Source organism: Triticum aestivum, chromosome 3A (assembly GCF_018294505.1).
Source record: "Triticum aestivum cultivar Chinese Spring chromosome 3A, IWGSC CS RefSeq v2.1, whole genome shotgun sequence".
Classification (NCBI taxonomy): domain Eukaryota; kingdom Viridiplantae; phylum Streptophyta; class Magnoliopsida; order Poales; family Poaceae; genus Triticum; species Triticum aestivum.
In genome coordinates this window covers 687,641,332-687,652,215 of record NC_057800.1, presented here as the reverse complement: position 1 = coordinate 687,652,215, position 10,884 = coordinate 687,641,332, and the positions used below count along the sequence as shown (strand labels likewise).

At 39.7% G+C, this 10,884-nt stretch overlaps 1 protein-coding gene across 2 annotated transcripts; it reads right to left on the bottom strand.

Annotated features, from left to right (window-relative positions):
- Nucleotides 1-2,285: 2,285 nt before the first annotated feature.
- On the bottom strand, nucleotides 2,286-9,758 carry LOC123063233 (beta-glucosidase 5). 2 transcript variants are annotated; one of them, XM_044486974.1, is made up of 13 exons: nucleotides 7,281-9,758; nucleotides 5,678-5,741; nucleotides 5,504-5,562; nucleotides 5,228-5,303; nucleotides 5,067-5,138; nucleotides 4,806-4,893; nucleotides 4,384-4,642; nucleotides 3,937-4,052; nucleotides 3,633-3,847; nucleotides 3,384-3,412; nucleotides 3,088-3,190; nucleotides 2,853-2,937; nucleotides 2,286-2,740 (listed from the first exon to the last, which is right to left on the bottom strand). In XM_044486974.1, the coding sequence occupies exons 1-13, from the start codon at nucleotides 7,401-7,403 to the stop codon at nucleotides 2,515-2,517; spliced, it is 1,515 nt and encodes a 504-aa protein (XP_044342909.1). In that variant the 5' UTR covers nucleotides 7,404-9,758; the 3' UTR covers nucleotides 2,286-2,514. The 2 variants fall into 2 exon arrangements, with proteins under 2 accessions (XP_044342909.1, XP_044342908.1); XM_044486973.1 differs by lacking the exon at nucleotides 7,281-9,758 and adding an exon at nucleotides 6,094-6,304.
- Nucleotides 9,759-10,884: the final 1,126 nt, after the last annotated feature.

The window sequence follows — 10,884 nt, the reverse complement described above, 5'->3', positions numbered from 1 at the left end:
GCATATAAGATTCTGAACAAAAATATTTTTTTAAAAACAGAAAAAATGGAACAAAATAGAAAATATGAACAAAAATTTAAAACTATTTTTAACTTCTCTGAATATATTTTTATTTGTGTAGAAAAAAATACCATGTTCACGTAGAGTGTCCTAGTAGGCCACAAGGCTCTGTCTGAGAGCACACTACTTTTTGACATCCTTTAAATGACCCTTTTTCCAGTGGTTTGTATGAAAAATTTAAGGTAATATGCCAAGTTGTTTTGGTTTTCGACAAATTTTGCATTTTCTGGAGTTTGGTAAAAAGGCTGATAAATGGCCGGACGTGTCGCAACATGCAAATTGTTTTGGAAGTTGTTCAAACCTTGCATTGATGCCGCATATGTCCATGCCAAGCTGCTGAAGAAGTTGGGGCCATTTATCCGTAGTCCGGAAAAACCACCAGTTGAGAGGAATGCGTTAGACTAGACCAGACGGGTGCATATGTGGACATGTAAATTTTTCCTAATTTCAATGCTTCGGTTAGTTGCAATTTCCGTCATTATCAATCAACATGAACATATTCTTATATCATAACCATTTCTTGAAATTTGCCAACAATTTTGGATTTTTTAATTGTGTATCAAAAATTTGTTAACAAATTCTCAACAATTGATGGTGAAAACAAATTTTAAACCACATATTTTTTTAATAAAATATCCACTTTTTTGAAATACAAACATTTCTTAAAATTTTGAATAATTTTTTTGAAAACAGGGTTATTTTTTAACTCCAGACCATTTTATAAAATTCTAAACAATATTTGAACACAAAGAAATTTTTAGTATTCCAAACAGTATTTCAAATTTGGAAACAGGTTTCAAAAAGAAAAATAAAGTTCAAAAAAGAGAAAAATGAATGAACGAGAAAATGGAAATTGTCGTTGTAGTGAGTGGAGCTAAGGACACAACCGGCCAAGTCCACGCGAAGTAGCGAACGAGGCTCGCTCTATGCACGCCACATGGGCTGACCCGGATTTGAAAAGTTCACAAATTTGAAAAAATATTCGTAGCTTTTAAAAAGTTCAACGCTTGAAAAAAGTTCATCACTTTTAAAAAAATCACGGATTTTCACAAAAACATCCATTAACTTGAAAAAAAGGTCACCAATTTTTTTAAAAAAATCAGGAATTCGAAAAAGCTCACCGGATTTTGACAGTAGATCATGAATTTTAAAAAGTTCATGGATTTTGATTAAAAAGTTTACGCAAATTGTGAAAAAATTCATGAATTTTGAAAAAAAAAACACTATAACTGAAAAAGTTCAGTAACTTGAAGAAAATTTTGTGAACAAAGAAATGAAAAAATGAAAAAAAAGGTCAAAGAAAATACTGTCAAAGACAACAAAAAACATAAAAGAAAAGCATACACATTACATTTGACATAAAGGACGGAAGAAGATGAAAGACAACGGAATAAAGTAACGTGGCGCAGTGGTTAGCACTTGTAGTACTGAACCTTGATGTCTCAAGTCCGAATCTCCTCCCCCCGTATTTTTTGAATTCTTATAAAGAAAAAACTATATGGGCCAAAGCCCAGGACGGCGAGTTAGTGTGCGCCAAAGTCATGAAAATCACTGTGTAAAACATATATGGCAGGCAGTTTTTTTTTTGACGGAAAGACCTTCATGGCTAGCTCTATATTAAACTCAAATAACACTATCATCGTCTGCTAAAAGTTTAACAATATAACTCGGAGGTGCATCCATCCAAACAGTTGGATTGTTCGCACGGCCCCACTCTGCTAGCACGTGAGCCACTGCATTAGATTCTCTATTGATTACAATGCTCAATAGTAGCCTTCCCGAATTCTAGTATTAAGTCTCTGCAATCATCAAGCAACGGAGCTGCCACCATAGAGTAACCCTCATTGAGACGTAGAGCTTAGACCACAATGATATTGTCCATAATCACTTATACGTTGTTGCATCCCAGGGTTTGGAGTAGCCTCAATCCTTCATGAAGTGCCGCAGCTTCTGCAGACACAACATCTGCTACATGTTCAATTTGTGAGGTAGAACCAGTAATGAAGTAACCTCTGTGATCTCTAACAATTGCTTCGCATGACCCGGAGTGGGAGCCCTCGATGAAAGAGGCGTCCACATTCAGTAGTAGTTGCAGGGTAAGACTGGTGGCCATATGTTCTTCCTAGGAATAGGAGTTCCCTTCCCAGCCACTCGAGTAAAATTCAGCACCAGTGCATGTATGGCCGCCGCTGATCGCTGCGGGTTTTGCACCACCTCTCAATCTATTGATAGAAGCTGAAGAGTATTGTCCGGTTAATTAGCGGAAAAACCGAGCAAAACCTGTTACAACACACCTAAACCTCCATCATGAGACATGGCCATGCGTAGGGCACTGCCAACCACTCTTGTAGGTACATAAGGTACTACATGATGTATATGTAATAAACCACTATATTTACATGAAACGTTTATTTACATAGGATGACTCGACATTTCCACCATCTGTTTTACGGCTCATTGCAGAGCATGCGATCCTGTACTTTCGAGCTCGTTCCGAACATAGGTGTCATTGTTCTTCAGGAAGCCAGAGTACCATCGAGCAGAGAGCTTCGCTTGTCGTGGCAGCGCCTCATCGTTAAAATCGACACGGTACAGGCCGTACCGTGACTTGGCCCCTGCAAAGAACTCGAAGACGTCTAGGAAGGACCAGACAAAGTAGCCTTTTACGTTTGCTCCATTCCTGAAGGGCAAAACTACGTCAGGATAAAAATGTCTGAATCCTGGACATTTTGCGGAAAGGCAGTGCTGTTGACTTGAACTACATTCTTGGTGACTTTTGTTTAATGGCTGACCTTACTGCCTTCAGTGTGCTACCCATGTAGCTCTTCAAGTATTCGATCCTTTCGGTGTCATCGAGAGTGTCATTAGATGCAACACCTGCGGAGATGAATGGCAAGGCAGAATATATTAGTGAAATTAGAATGAATTAGAAGCTGTGATGTCTGCATGAACACTATGACATAAATTTTATCTAGATCTGTAGAACAGAAAATTGGAGATCGTTGCAACCAGACTAGATCGACTTGCCATTCTCTTGCACATAGATAGGAAGGTTCCCATAGGCTTTCGTAAGGTACTGCAGCACATATTGCAATCCTTCCGGGTCACTTTGAGAAGATGCTGGGACATTCTGCAATCAAAAGAGAATATTGTATATATTTATAACAACTCATAAGGTGGACAATATCTTGCTAAATAATTTGAGCTCTAAGTGTAGTTATATATTTTTAGTATCTTGTTAGATTAGTTGTAATATGAAGAAATCATGTCTAAAAATAGTTCAGGCTAGTGGTTTCTCTAACAAGCATTGTTGAAAATATTACCTTGCTACTTCCTGGGATTGTTTTAGAAGCTGCATCACAATAACAAATATTATGTTAGCACTCGGCCAATGGGTTACTCAAATTCGTGTGTATTTTCGGGAGTGGCAACAAATTATTTGGGTCAATATATACATAAATAGTGTGCTTTTTAGAAAAAAAGCACATTCATCATTATATTATACGAGATAAATGAATTGCATTGCCCACTCCTTCTGACTACAATTAATGAAGAATGCATATATTTTTTACCTCTTTGGTAAAGAGACATGTCTGCTGAATAGTCACGAGTGCCTTTGTCTAAAGGACGGTCATTAACATACATGGAATAGTAGTGGTTTATTCCTATGAAATCAACAGCTCCCTTGACAACTTGAGACTGGGACTTTGTGAACGATGGAAGTCGAGACCCAACATTTTTCCTCATCACATCTGGGTAATCTCCAGACACCAAGGGCTCTAGTATCCTAGAAAAGCATCACAAGTTGGTTAGCTGCATACTTATTGTGAACTCTCTAGAACATGGAAATAAACATAAGAGTCCAAATAATGTTACCATCCGAACACGAAGTCTAAGTATCTTTTAGCTGCTTCCACATCCACATCAGAGTTCGTCATAGGATAACTCCAAGAAGAGTAAACATTTATGCCAACACCTCCCTTTTGGGCAGCCTACTTGCAAGAGTATTTTTATGTACACATAAAAGTTAGCATGTGAAAATACATCAAGAAACAGAATTAAAAGAGCAGTCTTTTTATTGTCCATGAGATTAATGTGTCGAAACTGCCTAGAACATAATAATCTTGCACACACAAATTGTAATCATGGAGACACTGAAAACTGTGTATAGTGAACCAGTACTTTCTTCACAAATATTAACCAGATAATGATTAATGAATCTTAGATTAAAACAGAAAGGTTAATAGTTTATTCCTTAAAGAAAACAGAGTAAACATGTCGGAAAAAGGCTTCACTTTTAGTTTTGGACACAAGATGACTCACTCGATATTTTTCTCCGTAAAGTCTGGTAGTTGATGCATGAGCCAGTATCATGTTATGAGCTGCTATGTATGGTTCCACAGTTGAGTTTCCCACTGTACAATTTGTTATTCCAAATGGGTTGGAGCAACGTCCCGGGGCAAATAGTGCATTGTCGTAAGATCCTAGTGCGCTGACATTAGGTTCATCTATCGTTGTCCAGTATGAAACCCTGTCTCCAAACTCCCTAAAGCACACTTCCGCAAATGCTGTGAAATCCTCCCTGCATTTTTCAATGCCACTGGTTAGGAAAAGGAAAGTAGAAATCAACTAAACATTGTCAAGGCACTTTGCATAAGCCACCTCCATTATCTATTAAAAAAAGGCTTATTATTTTTAGCTTTTGAGCAATTCGCCGTTACAAATGGAAAGTTTTGGGACCTTACACAATTTTAGGGCTTAACCATCCGCCATACTCATCGTCCAAAACTTGCGGGAAATCGAGATGGGAAAGCATAACATGGACTTGAATCCCTAAAGAATCGTGAAGGCCACACAGATTCAGAACTCGAGATAATGAAGAAGAACAATAAAGAAATTGTCAACTATGATAGATTTGTCATTGTTGTGCATATACGATATAGTTGAAAGATGGTTTTTTGTGTCAGTGCATGATAATTTATACAGTTTAGTACAAATAACCGTACCATGTTGCACTAGCTCATTTATAAGGTTGTTGTAGTACTCCAAACCTTTTGGGTTGACAGTCCCCCTCCCATCTGTAATTGTCAATTTTGAAATCAAAGATGAAACATTTATGTAAATTTCCTGAGTACTGCGACAGAAATATTGTGGAATGCTTTCATACTTGGTATAAGCCTTGACCAGGAGATAGAGAATCTGTAAGCCTCTAGGTTAGTGTCAACCATGAGCTTGATATCATCCTGAAACATCAGGTGATGTCATTATTAGTGTACAACAACCTAATCCTCTCCGTCTATGGAATATTGAGAAACTTCAACCACAACAAAACAGAGTATAATATGTTTGTTTTTCTGATATAATTTTTCTTGTGGGATTCTGTAAGATAAAATTAATAGGGAAAGGAATTCAAGTCACACCAGGTAAATTTAACCATGATTACCTTGTACTTGTGGTACCCATCAGCAGCGACATCGCCTGTGCTTTTATCCGACATTTTCCCTGTCATCAGCAGGAGAATATTGTCAAACAAAGTTTTACCAGGACCCTGAATTTGGTCAGATACCGACAATAAGGCTTTTTTTAGGCAGAACTAACAGGTTAATTAGTGTGTTACCTGCTTGTGTGAAGGTGTCCCAGACGCTTGGGCTCCTGCCATCCTCAGCCACGGCACCCTCATACTGCATAAAAGAAAAACAGAGCAAATTAACCAGAGAAGCAGAGCAAGAGAGGCCAGCTAAAATGCGCAAGAGGTAAACCAGAGCCACACATTCGAGTTGAAAAATAAATAACCAGAGCCACATAAAACTAACTAAAACAAGCAGGAAATGATAATCTACTTGTGTGGTTGTTGACTTGTTAGGCTTCGCTGTGAGAGCTGGTGGATTGGATCCTAGCGAACACTTGCTTTCGTTGGTTTGTTTGCTCTGTTCAGATGAGAAGCAGGGCCCAGAGCCTTATACGACTAAAATATGCGCAAGAAAACAAAATTCAGTTCGAGCCCCAACTAATCTGGGTCGTCCGTTACCTTACCTGGTATGCCGAGGTGGCGGCCCCGAAGACGAATTCCGGCGGGAAGTCGCTCCTCGTGAAGCCAAGAACAGGGGCCGCGCCATGGGCGGCGGCTAGAAGCAGGAGCAGGAGGAACTGGAAGAAGAAGAAGGCCATGAAAGCGGGCTGTACTGATGGTATGTGCTTTCGTGGCCATGGCAGCTTATAGGGCGGCCTTGCTCATCATGCATGATGAAACAGTGATGGCCGATGGGTCATTTCTTTTTTGAGAGCAACGAATGAACAAACCACGTGTGTCACGAGGCTGGTCCATTAACACCGAACGGTTGAACCAGACGGGCGAGACAGGGACGGGGTGGTGCCTGGTCGGGTGTTACTGTGTCAGCATAATTTGTGCTTATAAGTGTCTAATCATATTCCTACTACTAAAGGCAGTAGCTAGCTATAAGGTGAGCTGCAAAATCACCAAGCTATGACAGATATGTAGATTAGCTGTAAGATTGGTTTTTCACTCTCTCTACTAGGGAATCGGGGGAGGCGCTTGAAGGTTCGAGAACGAGGAGAAAGCGAACCGTTTCAACCCCGCTTAGCAGTGGCGGATTTATCACTCAACTCCGTGATTGTCTAATGTGTAGATTACGGGTTTTCAACTAACGGTGTTGTTTTCATAAACTTGCTAAGGCGTAGTTCTTCTGAGTTGTGACTTATACATAAGCTGCAGTGGAAAACATGCTTATGCGTATTCTAGAAGAAGAAAAATTGCCGTGAAAATAAGCGCTTTAGAATAAGCCATCCTGTTCTTTTCAGTTTCTATCGCTTTACCTTAATTTCTGATATACTCGGTGATAAGTCTGTATTGCCCCTATAATTCGGTTCTTATGAAATTATATTGAGTTATTTCTTAGTGTTTTGCTGCACATATGAACATAAAATCAATTTTCGAAATGAAGATCATTGTCGCACATACGAATATCATACAAACATCATTGTCGCACATACTAACTAAAATGAGCAAGGAAAAAAAATTATGTTTGTGTGGTTGTTATCTTGTTAGGCTTCCCTGTTAGAGCCAGTGGACCCCAATGAACAACTGTTTTTTTTCGTTTCCTTTGTTTACATGAGAAGCAGGGTCCATAACCGTTCGTATAAAATATGTGCAAGAAAACAAATTCCAGTTCAAGCCGGTACTAATCTGTATCATTCGTTACCTGGTATGCGGAGGTGGCGGCTCCGAAGACGAACTCCGGCGGGAAGTCGCTCCTCGTGAAGCCAAGAACAGCAGGAGCAGAAGAGAGGAGCAACAGCAGGGAGAAGACGGCAATGGCAGCCATTGCTGCTGCAGCCAGGTCGATTCGATCACCCACCTTCTCTGCACTACTCAGGTATCGTACTACGTTTCTTCTTAACCCTGACGATCTTTATAGTACAACCTGCATAGCTTTCAAACAAGAACTGTTGCCATCCTCTCCAAGATAATATCCGCTGGACCACAGTGCTGAAGATCACCCTTATCCACCCCGGCGGCCATTTGACGCACACATTCGTGGTAGATTGTGGCCGCAGTGCTCACTCTCATGTACTCTTGTGGCCTTGGTAAGTGGTAACTGATAAGGCCGGACTTGGCGCCACAACTTTTTTTGAAAGCGGACGGGCAAGTGGGCGGGAGGGAATCGACCCCAAACAGGCAAGCACTTATATCGCCATATAAGGGACAAATCGCCCCACATGGGCCGGGCGCATTATCGCTTTCTTTTTTATCATTTTCCTTTTTGCTGTTCCTTTCTCATTTTTCTTCTCTATTTTCTGGGTAAAATAGATTGATGGTTTTGAGAGATACATGGACACTTTTCATTACCATGCGAACACTTTCTCAAAACATGAAAAATATAGCGACACATGAATACTTTTTTATATATGCAATTATTATTTTAAATGCACGACCATTTATATTCATATGCCTGGACATTTTTTTTCTTACCACTATTGAACACTTCTCTTCACATACAGAATAAATAAAAATATATAAAAACGCCTTTTGAAATTCTATTATAGTTTCATGTAGTATGTGAGCTTCTTTTGGCAACACATAACTTTTTTTCGCTCATTGGATATATAAAACTAGTGAAACGAACATATTTTTCAGACAATATTGTTATAAAAATGTTTGTGTATTGTTGAGTTCCATATGAGTGGGCCCATTACTAATCATTTTGGTGTTTTTTCCTGTATTACCCGCGCTATAAGTCTGTTGGGGTGCCCGTAAAGTTAGTCCAGCCCATATTCTACCACGAACCCAAAAAGGCAAGTTAATCACGAACGACCATATTGAACTCGACTAGCCTAATCCAACACTATAATGACAAACCATACACTTCCCTGTAAAAAATAACAATATGCACTCCCAAAACGTGCTCCAGAAGAGGCACCTATCTTACCACCTACAACTCTTGGACATCCAAACTTCCTCCCATAGAACCTAATTTTAGAGGCCATCACCAAAAAACCCAACCAACCAAGAGGGAAATTTCAACTCTCAGCCCTCCCTTGTTTCGACTCTCGACTGCTCCATGCCTGACGCTAGCTTCCTCCTCTTCTCCAGTAGACCTCCTACTCTACTTCCCCGCCCCCTATCCGCCTCACAGTTGGGCTGCCCACAATGGCCCCCACCTTCACCGCCCTCCATCACGTCCTTGGTTTCACTGCCCTCCATGGCATCACCGTCGGCCACATGCCTCATGTCTCCTAGTCCTCGGTTGCTCCCCTTGGCCTTCTGCTTCCTTGACTTCCTACCGCCTCCCTACTAACTATGTCCATGTCATCATGATTTGTCTCGTCTCTATGTCCTGCTTCTCATTGTCAGGACAGCTCCTTAGCGTGATATCGACCACACACAAAAGTTGTTGAACCGGCGGCCAAGACATTTTATTTGCAAATTTCAATATTTTATTTGCATGTGAAAACAACATGTATATCTTGAGATGGTCAAAATTGCAATTGCAAAATAGTTGTACGTGTGAGATGGTCAAAATTTAAATTGCAAAATAGTTGTATATGTGAGATGATTGAAATTGCAATTAAGAAATAATTGTATACTGGTAAGTAGCTCATGTGTTGCAATGGAAAACATAATTTTATGTACAGAGTAAGTACACTTAGAATGAAATCACAGGCTCTGGTTCTTGGACATGACATGTCACAATTATTTTCCATTTTAAGGGTTGGCAGGTTTAACTTAAGCAACAAGGACTAGACTACCAAATGAACTTAACATGCAAGATATCAAGAGTAGCATGCCAGAAAGCAACAATCTTGCAAGTAAGAAGGAGGTACGGTTGAGAGTAATAAGCAAAGCAAAGTCACTTGGAAAGAACTCCTTGAAATAGTTGCAATCAAAGCGTATGTCAAGAATCCAAAGGAACATTCTCTCACAAACACAAAGGATCAGGATATGGTGAAAGAGGTGATCTTGAGGAGAAGGGATTCAAGAAAGGGGGAGTTCTTCCCTGGCAAAGAATTAAGAAGTCAATCATGGAATCACCCAATGCTTCCTTTTCCTATTCTTGCCTTGGACCTCCTTTTCTCTATGTGGTTGATAGATGAATAGTGCAATGGATGAGGTGGGCTAAAGTAGTTGGCAAGGAGTGAAATGGGTGACATGAAATAGATGAGGTGGTTGTTGGGGGTTACCAACTCGAAGGGGTATGGTAGAGAATATATAGAGGAGAGGGGATCCAAAATCTAATCATTACACATAAAGTAACCTAGGCTTGGAAGCACTGGTAGAAAACCAACAAAACTATTGATCCAAATAAAATAAATTTGAATGTCCAAGGTAGTGGAGATAAATCAGATATAGTACTCGGTAGTACCGATTGAAAATGATTGGTGGCTCTGAACACAAAAAGGATAACACCTTTTCTATTGGATAGAACGACTCAGAAGTGCCAGTAAAACAGATAGCTTGTTAGTACCACACAAAAAGGAACCATTGCAAGATTTGAGAAAGTATGCAGAAAATAGTTAAGTCACATCTCTGAAGTATCAGAAAAAACAAGTGGATGTACGAGGCTTATACTGCGAGAAAGATAAGCAAGTCGAGATGACTCAAAAGTGCCGATGAAATGTGATGCTCGAAAGTGTCGAACAAACAAAAGATTTTGGTAAGTGGAATGTTTGAGCTAGTAGTTCCAGAACAAAAAGATCGGTGCTTCTGGCCAGTTAAATCTTGGTTTGATATTTGAGCACGAATAACTCCAAGTAGCTCAGTAGCACCAGAAGAAAATCTTTAGTGGCCAAGACGCTTATAGAAATTTGGGATTGCTTTGACTTCGGATCTATTCTTGGAATTCAAACCAAAGTCTTTGCTTTTGCCCCTCTTCATAGCATGGTTGTGGTTCTGGGCGGGAGTGTCCGGTTCCGATGGTTTAGGTCATTTGCCATGGGGATGCGGGTGAGTTTTTTATCGGCCCAACTGGAGTATGAATTTTTCTCTTATATTCAATTCACCTGCTCAAGCAAACAGCTTATGTATTGCCAAAAAAAGACATGAGAATCGATCATCGTTGTTTGTTGTTAGTAAATACAGGTTAATGCAGACTCAATACAAACATAATCATTTGCGAACAATTACGAAAATCATCCTTAAAATAGTTCGTCTGATTTATCGATTGCATTATTTTTTGCCCCCTTGCTGATCCTTCATAAAATATGTTGTTCATAAATTGCGTGGCGAGTCATCTAGTACATGTTAAGATCACTTACTCTTTTTTTAAACATAGTTCAATTGTAGATGCTAATATATACACACATACG

Bases quoted from the DNA above. Each gene is read 5' to 3' on its own strand.
- LOC123063233 (XM_044486973.1), bottom strand. From the start codon at position 6,228: ATGGCCTTCTTCTTCTTCCAGTTCCTCCTGCTCCTGCTTCTAGCCGCC. The intron at 3,848-3,936 runs GTAACATTATTT...ATGCTTTTCTAG, and splicing joins TTAGACTTCGTGTTCGGATG to GATACTAGAGCCCTTGGTGT. The intron at 2,938-3,087 runs GCAAGTCGATCT...TCATCTCCGCAG, and splicing joins TATCTATGTGCAAGAGAATG to GTGTTGCATCTAATGACACT.